Below are 18,108 nucleotides of genomic sequence, written 5' to 3' on the forward strand. Positions count from 1 at the left end.
CGAAGGCGGATTTGGCGGAGAGGTTGGAGAGACCCGAGGGGGAGAGGGATCAGGCCGCGGCGAGGGACTTACGGCGCAGGAGGGAACATGATGAGCAGTTGGAGAGGGCCAAGGGGGTACAGGTGGCACCAGCACCTGTAGAAGTACCAAGAACAGAGAGGAGATCAAGATCACGAACAGTCACTTCGCGCGGTGCTTCGCCGCCACGACTGGTGGCGCCAACACAACGGGATCCGAGACAGGTTGAGTTGATGAGAGCCAGGGATATCCAACGGGCCCAGGCGGCCACAGCAGCGGTTCGCCAGATGGCGGCAGTTCCGCCGAGACCAGCGTTAGTAAGATCAAACTCGGAGAGGGCGCCGGCACGACATGTCGAAATCGTCACGCCAAGGCAGCAACCCGTGAGACAGCAACTCGTGAGACAGCAGCCCGTGAGACAGCCAGCCAGGACGGCAGAAAGAACGGCACAAAGAAATGTCGAGAGACCACAACCACAGCCGCCACCAGCACCGCCACCAGCGCGGCCGGCAGAGAGGACCACGCGCGAGCGAGTTGTAGAGAGAATGCAGATAAGGCCTGCCAGGAGACAGCACATGCGAACGCAATCCGAACAACTGGATCGGACGAGACAAGTGGACGTCATACCAGAAGCACGGAGACAAAGCTTGAGGGCGCCGGTTCTACCTGCACCGGTTCTGAGAGCACTACAACCGCAGCCACAACCGCAACCACAAGCAGGGAGGCTAATATTGGAATTCGAACTTGGGACCAAACCACCAAAACTGTTTGTTGCGATGATTGTTACTGTTTTGGACCACACACTGATGATTGTTGACAGAATCGTATGCGTTACCTGCATGGATGACGAAACCCCATCGACGGAAGCGGCGAAGGTAATCAGTCAAATTATAAATATGTTCCTTCAAATGTTTGCTTATTGGAATCTGTCTGTAGTTGGCTTGTGGGCACTGGTTTTGCAACGAGTGCTTAAAGCGACTCTTTATTCTTTCCCTGACGGATCCTGCTCACATGCCACCGAAATGCTGCACACCAGACCATATCCCTCTGAAGCACGTCCAGAATCTCCTGTCGTACCAGAATAAGAAACTGTGGAATACCAAGTACCTCGAGTTTACGACAGCGAATCGGATATACTGCCCGAGTATCAACTGCGGTGAATGGATCCAGCCGAAGCATGTCCAGGACAACGTCGGGCATTGCCAGAAGTGCGCATTCGCTGTCTGTGTGACGTGTAATGGTAGGGCACATGGTGATGAGGATTGCCCGCAAGATCCGGAAATGCTCAAGTTCTTCGAGACTGCCGAGAAGCATAAGTTTCAAAAGTGCTACAGTTGCAGGGCGATGGTGGAGCTCGAACGTGGCTGCAATCATATGTATGTCGGGCTGTTTCTATCCCCGATTCAAAAACGAGCGAGGGCTAATACCCGCAAAGGACCTGTCACTGCACTGCGCAATTTTGCTACGTGTGTGGATCAAAATGGAAGTCGTGTGACTGTCCCTGGTTCAATTATGAGCCCGGTGAAGCTGAGCGAGAGTATGTTGTTCCGGACTGGGAATCCTCGTGAGCCTGCTTTCCACGGATTGTGCTAATCACCGTGCGCATGGCCACAGGGACCGACTCCGCGCAGAAAACGCCATCCGAAGGCTAGGACGGGGTAGAATCGCAGGCCCCGCTGGCAATGATCTCCCGCGCGCGCTCAACGACATCCCTGCAGTGGACCCGTTTGCCGCTCTGGGGGCCCTCGGCTTGGGCCTTCGAAACGGAATTCGGCGTCTGGCGGCCGGCAATGCCGAGCCGATTGAACGGCCAGCGGCCCCTGACCGCCGGAGAACAGACCCGCTTCCACCAGTTGCTGGTCCCGCGGGTCCGGCGCGCAACGACGACCGTGAGCTAATGCGGCAGAACATGCGGGGCCTCCTTAACACTGGCCCCGGCCTCGGTCTGGGCCTTGCGCGGGTCAACGGCGCCGCAGCCTTCTACGGTGCTGCGGCTGCCGGCCGTCCCGCCCCCCCACAAGCTGCGCCTATCAACGCGCAGGCTCCACCGCCCCGCGTGCAGGCGCAAGATCCTGCACCTGCGCTTGCTGCCCCGCGCAGCAACTTCCTGACCGCGTCGCAACAGGCGCACGTCGAGCGCTACATCGCAGCCGTAGACCTCGAAGACGCCGAGCCAGCCGTCGAGTCGCCATTCCAGCAGGCGGCTGGCACCGACGACGACGAGGAGCCGGCTGCCGTTGTTGTCGTCGCGGAACACACGCAGATGCGAAGGGCAAACACTGAGCGGGCGGCGCCGAGACAGACGGAGTACATCCGCCCGCCGAGGAGCAGCAGCGCGACGAGGAAGAGTGCGGATGTTGGCGGAAGTGGAAGTGTAAGGGCCGGGTTGGGCCCAAACGGCATCGGGCTCAGTGTCGAACAGCTCGTGTCCGGGGGCGCGGGCGATGCAAGGGCAAGTGGGTCTAATCTCTTGCAGCGACGACTGTGATGTGATGGTATAATTTATGACATGGCATGAGCAACGCCTTCGCTTCTTCTTCTTCTTCTTCTTCTTCTTTGTTTTAATATCCGTCGGTGGCATTGTATTGGATTCTTCGAGGAGTTTTTTTATTTCATTTCGATGGCGCTTTTTGTGGACTCGACTCGACTGGACTGGACTTGACACGATTATATCAGAAGGGGGGGGACTTGTTTGGCTTGGATTGTTGGTACCTCTCTTTCTTACACCTCTTCTTTAATCCTCTTCTCTTCTCTTCTCTTCTCTGCTCACACGCACACATTTGATGTACAATACCTACTCTACTTTGGCACGACGAACGACGACCGACAGACAATATTGTATGAATTTACGGCACGGATGGATGGACGGACGGGCGATGAACACTTTACCTACATAGTTTTAGACAACAGTATCATAGATAGAGGGAGCTAGAGTCCTAGACATGATGGAGTGCGATTGTCGATACCGGTAGTGTGGATACTGGATACTGGCTACACGAAAGTGCAGTTTGGCTTTGTGTCCCTCCTCCAGAGTCTAGAACTTCTCGTCGATCCAATAGGCATCTAATCTGGAAAGCTGTGACATACCGTGGTTTTTTCTCACCCCTGAGGCTCTACGCCCTGCGATCCTCAATCTCACATGTAGCTCAGTGTCCCCCCACCGCACAATCACGAGGTCGACGACTCGACGTGCTCCCCGCCCTCCCCCCGCACTCTAATATTCACTTGTGGGAAGCCACAGCCGCAGCCGCAAACGTGTCCGATTAACTAGACTGGTGTACGCCGTACGGTACGCGATGTTACAGCTTACATACAGCCTGGTTTGCAAAGAGTGCACAAATGTAAATACTCGGGCTCCGATTTACGCACTAACTAGAGTACCATACGGCGTACTCATCCCGACCCGGCCCGCCGGCCCGCCGCACATGGCCCGCCGCACATGGCCCGCCGCACATGGCCCGCGCGGACGGACTCAGCTGTGCAATCGGGCTCACTGGTTTTAGAGGTAGGCATGATGGAGTGCGATACCGGTGGTGTGTATAGTACACAGGATACCCAAAAGTGCAGTTTGAACTTTGTGTCCATCCTCGAGAAGTTTCCGTCGATCCAATGGCCAATGGCCATCTAATTGGGAAAGATACCTACCTACATAACAGTGACATTCCGTGTGGTTTCTGTTTTTGCTCACCCCTGAGGCTCTACGAGTACATACGCCCTCAGATCCTCAAATCCTCAAATCCTCAATTTCACATGTATGTAGCTCACTTTCAACTTTCAAGTGTCCCGCCACCGCACAATCACGAGGTATCGTAGTTAGGGTAAACCCCTCGACGTGCCCCCGGCCCTCTAAACCTTCACTTGCGGGAAGCCACAGCCACAGCCACAGCCGCAGTCGCAAACGTGTCCGATTAACTAGACTAGTGTACGCTGTACGGTACGGGACGTTACAGCTTACAGACTTGGTTTCCATAAAGTGCGCATATAAATGCAAATACTCCGGCTTCGGTTTACGCACTCCCGTACTCAAGTCTCGGCCCGCCACACATGGCCCGCGCGGACGGACTCTCTGCAATCGGGCTCACTGGTTAAATGGTGCCCGAGTCTCTATGTTGAGTATGTAATTGAATGTGGTGCTCCCGTGGTGTCTTCTCGTACCCGCCTATCACCACTGTTCGGTCCCTGCTGCTAGGTATCGTTCGCTGAGTCATGCAGAATCCGCAGGCGGAAGATGGTTTGCCCAACATCAACAACCATGGCTGGCCGCGACCAATGGCTGGTGGTTGGTGGCCAAGGGTCCATGCCTATAGCAACAGCTTTATAGGTGTGAGTAAGAAGCGCCGGAGGGGATTCGCTTGTGTGATGACGATGTCGAGACCTGGACCGCCTGTAGATAGACTCACATAGACTCCACCATTAGCGTCACAGACTCGGTCCGTCCGCCAAACGAACGCGTCCTTTCCCCGCGTGTCCTGATCGTCGATGCTATATCAAGGGACACTGCCGCTTCGCGAAGAGTACTCTTCAGACGACGACGGACACTGCGGAGAACCATTCACCATTCACCAATCCTGACGAAGTAGGACTGTAACCACCAACGCCTTCTTCACGGACCACCACCACGATCACCGCCGCCGTCGAGTTCGACCGATCACGACCGACGACTCTATCACGACCGACGACTTTATCACGACCGACGACTCTTGCAGCTCGACCGATCACGACTGGCGACTCTTGCTGCCCTGGCGATGCTTGCCCTTCACGAACAGCCGTCCTTTCTATAAGAACAGCCGTCCTTTCTATAAGAACAGCCGTCATCGATACCTTTCCACTACCACCACCACCACCATCGCAACATACCAGCTCGCCACCATTCCTCGAAAGCAACACTTTCACCGCCGCTCCCACCACACCATACCATCTCAACCATCTCGACCTCCACATTCTTCACACGATGCCACCCTTCCTGAAGCGAGAGTCTGCACCGCCGTCCGAGTTTAAAGGTGTGAAACAAGAGAAAGAAGAAGACGAGAAGATGTCGCCGAGTCGCCAGTCTTCGAGAAGCAGAAGCATTGTCAATTCCGCGGCGCCAGCGCCAGCCACGAACCCCGATGTCGCGCTCATTCCTGCCGGATGGAACTTCGCCGTAGTAATACCTGACCGCTTTGCGCCCGGCCCTGGTCCTGGTTCTGGTTCTGCTCCTTCAGGTTCGTTGTTACATGTCATACCTAGTTATTTATTTTTGCCCTTTCGGCACCGTCATTGGTCTAACTTGCTGACATCTCTCCGCCATGTGTAGCGTCGGTTGCTTCCATGTCGGCTGCGGCTCCTTCTACTCCGTTGTCAAGGGCTGATCGTCTTACGGCTCGCGCACAGACGCCGAACGTTGCCCCAGCGGTTGTTCCAGCGAAGATCGAAGAGCAAGCCAAAGTCGAGCCGGCTGGTCCGACTACATCAGTTCTTCCTGTAGCGTCTTCGCGCGGTACACAAGCACTTATCAAGGCCCGAGATTCCGAGACGCCTTCGACCGACGCCGCGTCACGTGGAGGCTCGGTGGTCTCGGACCGGCCATTCAGGGGGTACAAGATGACTTTTGAAGAAGCTGCGAGGCTGAAGAAAGACCAGCCCGAGATGTTCCGGTTGTTGTTCTGGCGCCGGAACTTCCAAAACTGCGACAAGAAGCTCAGGGAGCAGGGCGCCGATTCTCTGACGATGGAGGATCTTACGATGCTTAAGCAGGGTCTGGACCGCTTGGCATATATTAAATTCGAAGAAGACGCACTCGAATGGGTCGACAAGACCGGAATCTTGTCGGCCCTGCGTCTTCTTACGAATCGGGCTAACTTCGATGACGATACCGTGGAGATGGCTACCACCCTTCGGCAGCGCTGGATGGAGAAGAACTTCAATCCTGGTCCGATTTCTTCGAAGGAAGAAGAAAGTGCCTCTGAGTCCGAGTCGGAAGCCGAGAACATCCAGCCGGTGAGTTTCGGGGCATTTTCGCAGTCCCTAATGCACGGTATCTTGCGATACCGTAATGCCCGCGGCCACATGACGATGAAGCTCGACCCGAGAGGTCTCAAGAGAAGGGCAGATGTCTTCGGACACAATGGCCTCACCGTGGGAGAGTATGTTTCTCCATTCTCTTTGCGTTACCCACTAACTGACAGTGTGTAGCTGGTGGCCATATCAGCTCTGTGCTCTCCGAGATGGCGCACATGGTTCGAAACAGGGCGGGATTGCTGGACGAGCTCATTCCGGGGCCTTCTCAATCGTTGTTTCTGCGGAGTCGGAGTACGGAAATGAGGACTCCGGCGATCGACTATCGTACCTCGGCACGCAGCATATTGGCCCCGAGGGAACAACCATGTTGACGAACGCGACCAAGTCGCTCATCATGTCGATTCGCACCGGCAACCCCGTCAGGGTCATCCGCCGTGGTCCCAGCCCGACGAGTCGAATCTATCCCTCGTGCGGCTTTAGATATGATGGACTGTACACTGTCACTGCTCGTACTCCTGTTCGCGCCAGGAGGGATTCACCAGGAGAGCATGACTTTTACAAGTTCACGCTTGTCCGCAACGCCGGCCAGCCGCCCCTCAGTAACGCGAGAAATCGACCAACTCCCGCTGAGTACACGGCCTACCACAGACTCACCAACAGTGCCTGATTCGACCGTCGTTCTCGCTTTCCTGACGTTGTGGATGCTTGGTGAATGGTTTCGTCGTCTTTCTTTGGTGCTCGCTTTCCGGATGCTGGATGCTGGGCGAATGCTTTCGTTGTCTTTGTTTGGGATGCCATCGGTCGTCTCAAGATGTTGTCGTTGTCTGGGTGCAGATGGGTGTTTTTACCACAGACTCATTAGTGGCTGATTCGATCGTCATGCTCGCTTTCCGGACGTTGTGGATGCTTTGCGAATGATTTCGTTGTCTTTGTCTGGGTGCAGGTGGGTGTTTTTTGTTTCTTACCTGGGACTGTACGGTGTACACTATGGGTGCAGGATGTACGTGATGACGCAGCGACTCGTTTGATATCAATGCTTTCTGTTTGATTGGATTTGTGCAGCGTGTTCGTGTTTTCGTTTCCGAGTAGAATAATGGGCGGTGATATGTTACTTAAGGATTGTGGTGAATTTCAACGGCCATGGACCGTGTGGCGCAGAAATAGTGGCGTAATGAAAGAAGTCACGTGGATGTCTTGGCATCTTGGAAATCACTTTTCGCTCGGCGCTCATCAGATAATCAGACTCGGAAGGATAGAAATCGTGACTCGTGAGAGAGAACATCAATTTATTGTCGCGGGCAGCCCATTCACACTGGGCTATGGCGACCGTACAGACCGACCTTTCGTAGATGGACATCGTTCCGTGTATGTAGTCTCATTTGTGTGAAGTCACCCCTCACACGACGCAGGGTCGCCAGCCATGCAAACCTACATGGATTTAGTCAACCAATGTCACACCAGCCCCACTGTTGGCATCGTGGCAGCCACACCAACCGTTTTTCCCTGTCAATCCAATGCCAGACCGGTTACAGCAAAATACACTACCTTGCGGCACTTTTGAGCCTCTACAGAAGACTTTCTCTTGCTCTGTCCCCTCTTCTCTCTTTCTATTTTTCTCTGTCCCCTCTTCTCTCTTGCTGTTTTTCTCTTCACCCCTTCTCTCCGAGTCGCTTCGCCTCTTCTCCTGATCCCGCTCAGGTACCTCTAGCCCTGACTGTATATGTATTCTCGATTAGATTGAGAATCGCATGTAGTGTCAGCCACCCATCACCCTACATCCAGTCCTGAGACCTTTCGCGCCGAAAAAAAAATAATCCCGGCTTTCCCCATCTTCTTCACATCCCTCCCCCACCACAATCTAACGACAACCACCGACTTCCTCGATCACATCCAGAATCAACAGCAATGCGGAGTGCCAAAATCTTTTCCGGATCCTCGCATCCTGGCCTCTGTGATTCGATCTGCGAACGTCTCGGAACGACGCCCGCGAAATGTCGGCTGAAGAAGTTCGCAAACGGAGAGACCAGTGTGGAGGTCGGATGCTCGGTTCGTGACCAGGACGTTTTCATTGTTCAGAGTGGAAGCGGAAGGTATGTTTGCACAACACTGTTCTCCCGTCCCTTTCGATGACTTGAAGGGTTTCTGATGGAATTGCAGTGTCAACGACAGCATCATTGAACTGTTGATCTTGATTTCGGCCTGCAAGGGAGGGTCTGCAAACAAGATCACCGGTACGACTTCTCTGCAGCCTAGTCTTGCAGGTTGTAGCATAACAATCGATTGCTGACCTACGACAAAGCCGTCATGCCGTACTTCCCATATTCTAAGCAGTCGAAGAGGAAGTCCCACCGAGGTGCTATCACCGCAAGGAGTAGGTCTCACTCATCTCGACTGCAGCGAAATGTGGATCATCAACTGACTGTCTGATGTTGTAGTGGTCGCGAACCTTCTCCACATCGCGGGTGTTGACCACGTCGTTACCGTCGACCTACACGCTTCGCAGATGCAGGGCTTCTTCACGAACCCGGTCGACAACCTCTACGCCGAGCCTCTGCTTGCACGCTGGATTCGTTACAACATTCCCGACTGGCGCAATTGCGTGGTGGTCTCGAAGAACCCTGGTGGAACTAAGAGGGTCACGTCGCTTGCCGACGTGCTCAAACTTAATTTCGCCCTCATCACTACCGATCGTCGTCGCAACCACGATGGTTGGATGAGCTCGCGCGTGCAGTCGAATCGCCATTCGCCCGCCGAGAGTGAACATGGAGAAGAGGAGAGAACGACACCGGGCCCTACCAATGGTCTCCACATCAATGGTATCACTAACGGTGTCAACGGCTTGGGAATCATCGACAGCGCACCATCCCCATCCATGCGGCCTTCCGACTCCATGTCCAACAGCATGATCCTTCCGCCTCATCCCCAGGATGACTTTGACGACGAGTACACAGACGATCAGGCGCAATCCGTCACATATGGTCGTCTGGTGCAGGGCCACATCGTCGACGACGATTACCCTTCTCCGTCGCCAGCGCAGTCTGCTGTTGCCGACATGGATCCTATGTTGGCTTCCATCCACTCTCTGCGATCCCTCCACAACCCAGCAGATGACGCCTTGGGCGGCACCATCGACGCTCATAACTCGGACGACGACGAGGAAGAGGCTGATGCTGTTTCGGGAACCGAGCGGATGATCACCCTCGTCGGAGATGTTAAGAACAAGACTGTCCTTCTTCTCGACGACATGATCGATCGATCCGCAACCTGGATCGCCGCCGCGGAGCACTGCAAGAAGAGGGCAGACGCCAAGAAGGTGATCTGTCTGGCCACCCACGGTGTTTTCGGCGGTGACTGCTTGAAAGAGATGGAGGAGTGCGAGTACATCGACCAGGTCGTCGTCACCAACAGCTTCCCCATCGACGCAGCTAAGCTGCCCGGAGGAAAGACGGATGGCCTCGCGCCGAGTGGTGCTGGTACTAGGGGAAAGTTGACTGTCATTGATTTGAGCATGCTTTTGGGTGAAGCTATTAGGAGGAACCATAATGGTTGGCTCTCTTACAATCCGTACGGAGCGGAGAACGATGCTAACCAACCCACCACAGGAGAGAGTGTTTCAGCGTTGTTTCAAAATTTCATCGATTGAGAGAGCAGAAGATTTCTGAATGTTGTGCTATTGTTTGGTTGAATTGCGTGGGTTGGTACAGAGTGGAGTTTGGCGCCATGTGGGTTGGTATTCCCAAAAAAGATGACATAATAATGTTCTTTCTTTTCCCTTCCCTTTCTTCTTACCTTTCCTCTCTTTCCATATCGACGACGGTGATGAGTGATCGCTTGCAGCCCTCAGAATGTCCATGCCATTCTGTTCCAGATTTCATCTATATATATACCAGGAACCACGGGACCCTCCTCGCCGGGGGAATCGTGGACTTTGCCCGCCACTTAGTCTTCTCTACAGTGGTGGTTAACGGAATTCCTGGGAGATTACATACTCCTTTGCTGCCTCCAAAGCAGTAGGGCGGAGACAGAAGGCACCGCTTCGTGTGCCTGATTAATTTCGGGACATGGGAGATGGCGCAAGAGAACCCTCCGAACATACAACAGTGCAGTTGCTCTTCAGGTTTCCCGGAACGTGGAGGTGAATGCATTCGTTTCTTTTGCTTTGTGAAATCCCCAGGAACCACGGAACCCCTCCTCGCCGGGGGGAACTGTGGAATTTGCCTGCCATTTAGTCTTCTCTACAGTGGTGGTTAACGGAATTTCTGGGAGAGTACGTACTCCTTTGCTGCCTCCAAAGCAGTAGGGCGGAGACAGAAGGCATCCTTTACCCTTTCTGTGGGAAAGGACGCAAGAGAACCCTCCGAACATATTGCTTTGCTGTTTATATTGTATCAGTTCACGAGCTTTGTATTCAGCTTTTAGAATAGAAATAAGAATACCTGAACTGAAGTGGTGCACATGATGTACATACTCGCGGACCCGGGACTTTGCAGCCGGGTTCCGTGGTGAGCTGTGCACGCAATCACAATATCTCACTCACTGCGTCGGTCCGGTCCAGCCACATTGCTTTTTGCTCCACCTACCTACCTCGTCTCGTAGGCACCACTATATGCACTCGCGTAACTATACGTCTGTCACTACTCTATGTCCTTGCCTTGCTGTTTTGCCGACTTCCGTCTCTTTACCCATCATCGTCAGTTTCTTGTTTTACCCCAGCCACGGGGAGTCGGGGAACCACGCCCACGAGGATGACGTTTCCGCGCGCGCGCATGGGTATTCGTATTCCGAGGGAGAGAGAGTACTGGTACTTAGTATAAAAACAAGCATCAGACGCATGCATATATACCCTACATATAATCTCCGAGTCCGTCCCTCACTCCGCCGGCCCGATCATCCACCCCGCCAGCACCCCGGCTTAATATACACCAAACGGTTTCCCCCCCTACTACGCGGCCCGCCGGCGGCCCCGGACTGCCGGCGCGCCTACCTACCTACGTCTGTAGACTGTCACCACTATAGCTACAAGCTTTTGCGGGCAGTTCAATTGAGGGGCACCTGCGGGGAGGGGTGTGTTTACGGTTGACAGCGGGTCCGTGGGTCCGGCATTTTAGGTATAAAATAACCCCAAACCCAGCTGGATCCTCCGACTGGTGGGCATCTACACCCACTCACTCAATCACTTCACTCACTTGGGAAGACGAGAAACTTGCAATGTTGGGACGTCTTTTTTCGCTTGCTGCGGTCGTCGCGGTAGGCGTGGTCAACGCTGGTACTGTCATCTGGGACGGTCGGTTTAAGTATGTCTTCTCCGACATGGTACGGATAGGGGATGGGGGAACAGGAGTGCTGATGCGAATGTGCGATAGTGATTACACCACGGCTACGGATATCAACACGTGGTCTTGGGCCAACCAGGTCGGATCGTACCAATGGTGAGCTTCTATTGCCCGCGAGAGGAAGGAACGGTACTGACGACGGTCCAGGTACATCCACGGCACCGGCGCAACAACCGACTACTTCAACCTGTCGCCGTCATACAAGAACCCAGCGGACACGACGTCGAACCAAGGCGCGAAGCTCACGATATCGCCCACGGCCCTGTGGAACAGCGACATGTGGCGCACGGAGCTGATCCCGCAGACGAAGGCAGCTCTCGGCAGCGGCAAGCTATGGTACCACTTCTCAGTGAAGAAGGCGACGACCAACCCCCCCAACCCGAACTACGAGCACCAAGTCTGCTTCTTCGAGTCTCACTTCACCGAGCTGAAGTTCGGCTGGGTCAACGGCGACGCGGCCGGCGCCAACAGTAACCTGCAGTGGTTCGTTGGCGGCACCCGCAAGCTCAGCATTGCCTGGGACGCTGACGTCTGGCACAACTTTGCCTTCGAGATCGACTTCTCCGCCAACACCGTCGGCCTCTGGCATTCCACCGGCGCCGCCGCACTGACGCAGCAGGGCGCTACCGTCTCCGCTAGCACCTACAGCAACAGCGCTGACTGGCACTTGGGCATCCTGCGTCTTCCTGACAGATCGGGCGGCACTAACGACCAGACCCCCGAGGATTGGTACTTCTCCGGTGTGTACGTCGAGAGCGGAAGTCTGAACACGGCGATCTCGGGTTAGATGGTGGCGTAGGATAGTCCACGAGACGAAGAAAAGTTTCAGCGGGGCCTGGAGAAGATTGTATGTACGATGATGATGATGGGAGGAATACCCGTGTCGGTCGGTCTTTACTGTGTTGAGTGAACCAATGGAAAATGAAATGTATTACCAGCTGGAATGTCTTGCTCCGAGTGATACTACGTGTGGGCAGTCTCATTCGCGATAAACCGTGACCGATTAACCCTCGAAATGGTCGGCGCACGGTAAGCCATACGTAGAGGAATTCTGCCCGATTAACCCTGCTCGGAATTGGAGTACTTGGATTTGAAGGCTCATTGACCAGTTTGAATTCGTCCTTGAGGTCCGTGGCTCCGTGGAGCCTACCCGTGTCATTAAGTAGTGTTTTTTTTCTTCTTTTATCTGTTATTATCATTCATCATTCTGCATCCGGCCATGTCCGGCTTACAGCAGCAAGTTAGATTACATCAGTGTTCGACACAGTCCAGTCCGGACTGCAGTCTAGATCTAGTCCTGTCCAGCCCCTTGGACGGACCGAGTCAAAGTAGTCCGTCTAGTCCATAGATTTCGTGGACTGCAGTCCGTCCTGACTCCTACCCTCGGTATTTTTTGGACTACCTACCTAGTCCGTCCGAACACCGCACCCGGACGGACTGTCAAGATACAGTCCAGTCCAGTCCAGTCCGAGGCTCAGGACGGACGGGCTGAACTACCTATGTCGAACACTGGATTACATTCGATTCCCGCCTCCCCCGAGCCGTTCCTGAATTATTCAATCTCCGCGAGTCGACGGGCGGGCGGTGCTTGGCTCGTGAGGTGGCATACTCATTCCCATTGCCCTTGGAGTGCTCGTTTTTTTCTTTTCCTTGTCTAATCAATGATTACGCGCACGGTGCGACCCATCTACCTATATCATGGCAATACACACACACGCCGTTTCCATGTCCACTGTCCACTGTCCAACTAAACTTTCGTCGAGCGGGCTCGAAGTGGCTTCTCCTCCACCTCGTTTATCCTCAGCGCGCTTTTGTCCTCGCGTTCGAGTACCTACTCTAGTAGTGGTGTTGCCCTGGGCTATTGGTTCGTCACTGTGTATCACGTCACCGTCACATGTAATCACACATCCCGCCATTGATTACGAGTGAACCCCAGCGACATTGCCAAAACATATCTCATTCAACTATGTAGGTATCATATTACGCATAAACATCGACCAGCCCCCTCCCGAATCACCAGCACGAGTATTTTAGATCTTTCCCCTTCCGGCGCCGGCAAGGACCGCCTCCTTCACCTGCTTCGCGGGCTTGTAGATGTGCCTGTACTTGTACGGCACGCTCTTCATGGTTCCGACCTGCGTGATATTTGTCGGTGCGTTGTGGAAGATGTTGTCGGCTATTCCCCACTGTCAGAACTACTACATTCCCGTGGGGTTATTTGGAGAAAGGGAGAGAGAGGCAGCTTACGTAGGACATTGGCGAAGCCATCGGGCTCGTAGTCGCCGTCGGGGCTGCTGTTGGGCGAGTCGGCGGGGATGACCTTGCCGTAGGTGGTGATTGCGTCGGCTACGTCGCGGAAAACGTTGCCCTCGATCATCACCTGCGCGCCGGAGCGGGGGTGGATTCTGTTTCCTGTCAGCGGCTGATGTGTTTTAGTGGATGAAGGGGGAACAAACCCTTGGGCAGTAATGTTGTAGTAGTAGTTGTTGAACACATGGGCGGTCGAGAACCGCAGGGCGGGTGTACGTGTGCTCAGATCACGCCAGTAGTTGTTGTGGTAGGTGATGTGGTACTTTCCGGACTCGGTGGCGCCCGCCTCGGGGTCGCCGCCGACGAGGGACGTCTTCCAGTGGGTGTGGAAGTAGTTCCAGGAGACGGTGACGAAATCGCTGCCCTTGGTTACGCTGGGGTATTGTTAGCTGTGGTAGTAAATTGAAGGGTAGGAAGAGGGACGCACTCGACCAGGCCGTCGTAGTAGTCGAAGCCCTTCGACCGCTCGCTCCAGAACTCGTTGTGATCGATCCAGATGTTGTTGCTGTAGGTGGCCGAGATGGCATCGGTGTCAATGCAGTGGTGGATACCCAAGTTGCGGACAATGATGTTCGAGGCCTTGTCAATCTGCAGTCCGAAGCCATCGATCGCAGCATCCTTTCCGAGACCAAGGATGGAAGTGTTGTTTCCAACCTTGGCACGCTCAGACATCACAAGGCTTCCCTTGACGTAGACAATCTTCGGTGCGTGTCCCTACATCATGGGTCAGTCAATTGGCCGCGGACACTCTCACACTCGGGCAGGATGAACATACAGCTACGGCAGTGACCAAGGCAGGGCCAGTGGAGACGGTGACAGTAGCACCGCCCTTACCACCAGTAGTGCCGCCATTCTCCTGGGAAAATCCAACCTGTGCGAAGTCCGCACGTTCCTTACCCTTTCCTTGACTACCAGGGACAGCCAAGGACACGGCAAAGAACAGACTGCTGCTGAGGAGGATGCTGAACTTCATGATTGATTATCGGGACGGAAACTGAGAGGATTGATCTGGATGGAGGAGGGTGAGGATGAGGAGGCAGCAAAGTCTCTGGCCATCTCGGGAACGAGGGACGGGATCATGGTGTTTATAACAGTCCTCAAGGCTGGATACGCAATGCGAGCTATAGATTGCAATTCCGGTATTGCTGGTATGGTAGAATACAATTTGCCTGCGCTGTACCCGGAAACTAGGAGTTTTGATACACCGAGATGGCGGGCGGATATAACCGTCCACCCAACTCGGGTTGTGCAGGCAAGGGTATTTACACAAAAAAAAGGCACACGCATTGAAATTTGAGGTACGGGCAGGTTGGGGGCGCCGACGTCAACGCTCGATGCTGACGGTATCCACCCAAGCGGGGAGGAAGATAAGCCGGAGAATCTGGGGGCTTGACGAACGGCACGGTGCTTCCCCAGAATCCCCACACCCACCACCCCGCATTTTAGCCGCTCAGGGATGTTTACGCGCAAGCTGCTAGTTACTTCATATAGCCTGGCCCGAGCTCGGGGTATCTATGTATCTTCTGTCCCTGGTTTGCACGCGAGACGGTGCCTGTAAACGAGAAGACCGAACGTTAGCTGGAAGCTTGTATTGGTAGATAGATGAAAGCGTCCTGTGTAGATGTTGGATTGCACTCTCGGGCATAGTGCTGCGGATATTCGGATGCCTGGATATAGACACCCTTCGCCCTTCACTCATCACCCGTCACCATCACCAACCACCCCATAAACAACCCGCAAAATTGTACGCATAGATGAAGAGGACGCGTCCGAATTCAAAGAGCCCGCCGTTCAAGCCAGCTTTGTACTCTGCAACCGAGGCATATTCACCTCTCGCATTGAGGCGACAGCGGCCTGCCGTGTTCAATCAACATCATACCCTGCCAGCAGCTCGCAATCTTGGTATCCACACCGCGGGATCCCATGCCGGTATGCGAGAGGCCACTATTTATCCGTATCTCTCGGCGCTCGCCCGCTTCTCGAAACACCGACGTGCCTGCCAGCCACGGCCCCCACGTTGTGCGGAGAGCAGATCCCGAATCCAAAAACCCGCAAGCTCGTGCACTCCACACACCGACACGACATGCCAAGCTCGGATTCAGCGTTGGGATAACCCGAGAACCATGGTTCGCGCAGGTCTTGGTGTTTAGCCTCGGAGTGGAAGCTGGCCAACGACGAGTTTTTCCGGTGGCAAGCCGAATTGTGCATACATACCAGGACCTGATCGCCATGCAAATTGAATTGAATTGAAAGCAAGGCACGCACGGAGCGGAGCGACAAATGGAGGGGCTGGGTCCGGTATTCACATGCTCGTGCTCAATGGCGAGTACATACCTAGAATATTAGTGACGATTAATATCGCCGTGCAAGATTTCATTGATGACTCTCAACTATCGCACAAACTGACCGCGGTCTTCTAACTATAGGACTATCAAGCATTCCCGTCCCGTTCATTCTACTTGTCCGCCATCTGTGCCTCCGCCGCGATCCTCTCGTCCACCCTCCTCAACATCCCATCCACAATACTCTCCTCCACCACCCCCTCTTGCCAACACCACGTCACCCTCATCCCATCGCCCGCAGTCGCGACACTGACCTCGACCGCATGGCCAGTAACACTCGCACTCTGTGAGAACATGAGTCCCTTCTGATCTGGAGCTCTCCCCAAATTCGAGATTTCAAGGGTAGCCGCCCTATTCAATCCCGGCTTCGAATCGAAGAATTTCTTGTAGCTGCTGACCCAAGGGAGTAGGGCTACGCTGGTATCTGTTCCGCGCGAGGACACGGTGTTTTGGATGGCGGTGAAAACACGATCCGCGGTGGACCACACGTCTTCGCCTCTGTAGTGGTGCTGGGCGGGGGTTTCGGTCACCCAGACGCCGATTGCGTTCTCGAGATCCAGCGATGGCGGCGTCCACCGCCGTGCGGAGACGGGCGCACTGCTGATTATCTCGGTTGCCGAGTCCGGGAGCGCATCGAAGAACGCCGCTGCGGCGAGGGAGATCATTAACGCCGTGACGCTCGTTTTGCCCGCGCGGCAGCGCGCACCGAGCGCAGTGACGGTAGACGCAGGGACATGGAGAATCCTTATTCGTGTGCGTAACGGCGTGGTGATCACGGCGCCGGTCCAAAGGCCGGGTGGTACGCTTGGTGGAAACCAGTCGTGGTAGAGGGCGCGAAGGAGGTGCCAGTTGGATACGGCGAATTTATGGAGGTCTTCCAGGGCAGGGGGGGGAGGGCTTGATGGCGCGATGACTGTGGTGGCTACGGGCTCCGGCACAGGGGATGGCAGCTCCGATATCGCCGCCTGCAGTGCCCGGTGGAATACCAGCCCGGATAAACCATCGCCTACCGCGTGGTGGTAGACAAACACCAGCGAGAAGGTGGTAATCTCGGCCTCTTCCTCGTGGCCAAGAATAAGTACCACTCGCCAATACGGGATGCCCGAGATGCCGTCCGGAGAGACAAATCGTTTGTTATGCTCATCCTCCAACAGTCGTTCCATGTCCTTTATAGAATCGATTCCCGCACGAACGTCTAGCGCCGCAGCGAGATCCACGACCGGCAGTCGAGCCCAGTACGCTGTATCCTCTGCCCCATCGATCGGTACCGCCGACAGCATTGGATGTCTGCCCACAACGATTCCCAGTGCCGAGTACAGCAGCGCCTTCACGTCCGATAGAGTACAGGCGGGGACGGTGTACTCCGCCGAAACTGCGACATTGGTGTAAAAGCCGATTTCATAGCGGTGGGTCGACCAGCGTTCGAGGAGGCCTTCGTTCCATCAGCACCTTGTAGAGAGCGTTGAGGGGCTGGTGATACAAACCAACTGGCCGGAGCTTTTCGAGTGTATTCGCAGCACTCATTGATGTTGATAATGCAACTCAGGATCGAAGCATGTCCTTATCGAGGCCTTATATAAGATCCCCAATCGCCACCCCTGACTCACGACCGTCCAAATAAACGGCCCGCCGGCGGAATACGAGCCTTCCGAAGATAGGCCTATTACACGTTATCAGCTGTCCGCGTGTCACTCGTATTCTCGCTTCCCTGCGCTCCAGCGCCTTACCCTCACCTTCTGTTTTCATCGGGTTCCCTGGTTTCGGAAGTGCATGTGGAGTCATCCGTTGTACCTACCATGCCGACGTGAAGTCGCACACCCCACTAGTTAACTAACAATTGGCCGACCCAACCCAAACCCCTAGCGCCTCTCATCCTAGGTATCTTCGAAGCGAAAAAAATCTCCACCATCTACCTTCACAACATCACACGCAACCTCACCAGACACCACCAAACATTGCCCAACAACCAGAAACGAAACAAAATTGTAAGTCTCTCCCGCGCAAGGCGCCTACCCTGTTCCCGTACCCAATGATGATCACTTCAAAAGAGGAGCCATGTCTACGACATGGTGATGATTCCGTATTACACTGAAAATTCTGAGCGG

General features: G+C 54.6%; 7 protein-coding genes across 7 annotated transcripts; 4 read left to right on the forward strand and 3 right to left on the reverse strand.

The window, feature by feature from the left end:
• Positions 1–105: 105 nt before the first annotated feature.
• On the forward strand, positions 106–2,712 carry BZA05DRAFT_120143 (uncharacterized protein). The gene is made up of 4 exons (XM_051478671.1): positions 106–893; positions 955–1,394; positions 1,454–1,555; positions 1,633–2,712. Exons 1-4 carry the CDS (start codon positions 252–254, stop codon positions 2,504–2,506), a joined length of 2,058 nt encoding a protein of 685 aa, XP_051337558.1. The 5' UTR covers positions 106–251; the 3' UTR covers positions 2,507–2,712.
• A 1,671-nt stretch (positions 2,713–4,383) lies between these two features.
• Positions 4,384–5,198, reverse strand: BZA05DRAFT_120161 (uncharacterized protein). The gene has a single exon (XM_051478672.1). The coding sequence runs from the start codon at positions 4,957–4,959 to the stop codon at positions 4,540–4,542; it is 420 nt and encodes a 139-aa protein (XP_051337559.1). The 5' UTR covers positions 4,960–5,198; the 3' UTR covers positions 4,384–4,539.
• A 448-nt stretch (positions 5,199–5,646) lies between these two features.
• On the forward strand, positions 5,647–6,685 carry BZA05DRAFT_340533 (PUA-like domain-containing protein; the record flags this gene model as incomplete). Its single annotated transcript, XM_051480969.1, has 2 exons — positions 5,647–6,143; positions 6,193–6,685. The coding sequence occupies 2 exons, from the start codon at positions 5,647–5,649 to the stop codon at positions 6,683–6,685; spliced, it is 990 nt and encodes a 329-aa protein (XP_051337560.1).
• Positions 6,686–7,562: 877 nt separating this feature from the next.
• Positions 7,563–9,918, forward strand: BZA05DRAFT_404466 (ribose-phosphate pyrophosphokinase 1). The gene is made up of 5 exons (XM_051484307.1): positions 7,563–8,108; positions 8,176–8,249; positions 8,318–8,389; positions 8,454–9,563; positions 9,621–9,918. Exons 1-5 carry the CDS (start codon positions 7,924–7,926, stop codon positions 9,659–9,661), a joined length of 1,482 nt encoding a protein of 493 aa, XP_051337561.1. The 5' UTR covers positions 7,563–7,923; the 3' UTR covers positions 9,662–9,918.
• Positions 9,919–11,173: 1,255 nt separating this feature from the next.
• BZA05DRAFT_475578 (uncharacterized protein) lies at positions 11,174–12,263 on the forward strand. The gene is made up of 3 exons (XM_051488201.1): positions 11,174–11,312; positions 11,382–11,447; positions 11,499–12,263. The coding sequence occupies exons 1-3, from the start codon at positions 11,227–11,229 to the stop codon at positions 12,136–12,138; spliced, it is 792 nt and encodes a 263-aa protein (XP_051337562.1). The 5' UTR covers positions 11,174–11,226; the 3' UTR covers positions 12,139–12,263.
• A 1,118-nt stretch (positions 12,264–13,381) lies between these two features.
• On the reverse strand, positions 13,382–15,047 carry BZA05DRAFT_376354 (pectate lyase; the record flags this gene model as incomplete). The annotated part of the gene is made up of 5 exons (XM_051481817.1): positions 14,437–15,047; positions 14,089–14,375; positions 13,808–14,035; positions 13,599–13,756; positions 13,382–13,527 (listed from the first exon to the last, which is right to left on the reverse strand). The coding sequence occupies exons 1-5, from the start codon at positions 14,632–14,634 to the stop codon at positions 13,382–13,384; spliced, it is 1,017 nt and encodes a 338-aa protein (XP_051337563.1). The 5' UTR covers positions 14,635–15,047.
• Positions 15,048–15,995: 948 nt separating this feature from the next.
• BZA05DRAFT_404471 (uncharacterized protein) lies at positions 15,996–17,791 on the reverse strand. The gene is made up of 3 exons (XM_051484308.1): positions 17,737–17,791; positions 17,488–17,663; positions 15,996–17,435 (listed from the first exon to the last, which is right to left on the reverse strand). Exons 2-3 carry the CDS (start codon positions 17,525–17,527, stop codon positions 16,117–16,119), a joined length of 1,359 nt encoding a protein of 452 aa, XP_051337564.1. The 5' UTR covers positions 17,528–17,663; positions 17,737–17,791; the 3' UTR covers positions 15,996–16,116.
• Between the last annotated feature and the right edge of the window lie 317 nt (positions 17,792–18,108).

The sequence above is a fragment of the Tricharina praecox genome (assembly GCF_024521635.1).
Source record: "Tricharina praecox strain CBS 144465 chromosome Unknown BZA05scaffold_20, whole genome shotgun sequence".
NCBI classification, from domain to species: Eukaryota; Fungi; Ascomycota; class Pezizomycetes; order Pezizales; family Pyronemataceae; genus Tricharina; species Tricharina praecox.

Bases quoted from the DNA above. Each gene is read 5' to 3' on its own strand.
- BZA05DRAFT_404471 (XM_051484308.1), bottom strand. From the start codon at position 17,527: ATGAGTGCTGCGAATACACTCGAAAAGCTCCGGCCAGTTG. The intron at 17,436-17,487 runs GTTTGTATCACC...GATGGAACGAAG, and splicing joins CGAAAAGCTCCGGCCAGTTG to GCCTCCTCGAACGCTGGTCG.
- BZA05DRAFT_120161 (XM_051478672.1), bottom strand. From the start codon at position 4,959: ATGTGGAGGTCGAGATGGTTGAGATGGTATGGTGTGGTGGGAGCGGCG.
- BZA05DRAFT_120143 (XM_051478671.1), top strand. From the start codon at position 252: ATGAGAGCCAGGGATATCCAACGGGCCCAGGCGGCCACAGCAGCGGTT. The intron at 1,395-1,453 runs GTATGTCGGGCT...ATACCCGCAAAG, and splicing joins GAACGTGGCTGCAATCATAT to GACCTGTCACTGCACTGCGC. The intron at 1,556-1,632 runs GTATGTTGTTCC...GCATGGCCACAG, and splicing joins CCCGGTGAAGCTGAGCGAGA to GGACCGACTCCGCGCAGAAA.
- BZA05DRAFT_475578 (XM_051488201.1), top strand. From the start codon at position 11,227: ATGTTGGGACGTCTTTTTTCGCTTGCTGCGGTCGTCGCGGTAGGCGTG. The intron at 11,313-11,381 runs GTATGTCTTCTC...AATGTGCGATAG, and splicing joins ATCTGGGACGGTCGGTTTAA to TGATTACACCACGGCTACGG. The intron at 11,448-11,498 runs GTGAGCTTCTAT...ACGACGGTCCAG, and splicing joins CAGGTCGGATCGTACCAATG to GTACATCCACGGCACCGGCG.
- BZA05DRAFT_404466 (XM_051484307.1), top strand. From the start codon at position 7,924: ATGCGGAGTGCCAAAATCTTTTCCGGATCCTCGCATCCTGGCCTCTGT. The intron at 8,390-8,453 runs GTAGGTCTCACT...CTGATGTTGTAG, and splicing joins AGGTGCTATCACCGCAAGGA to TGGTCGCGAACCTTCTCCAC. The intron at 9,564-9,620 runs GTTGGCTCTCTT...AACCCACCACAG, and splicing joins TATTAGGAGGAACCATAATG to GAGAGAGTGTTTCAGCGTTG.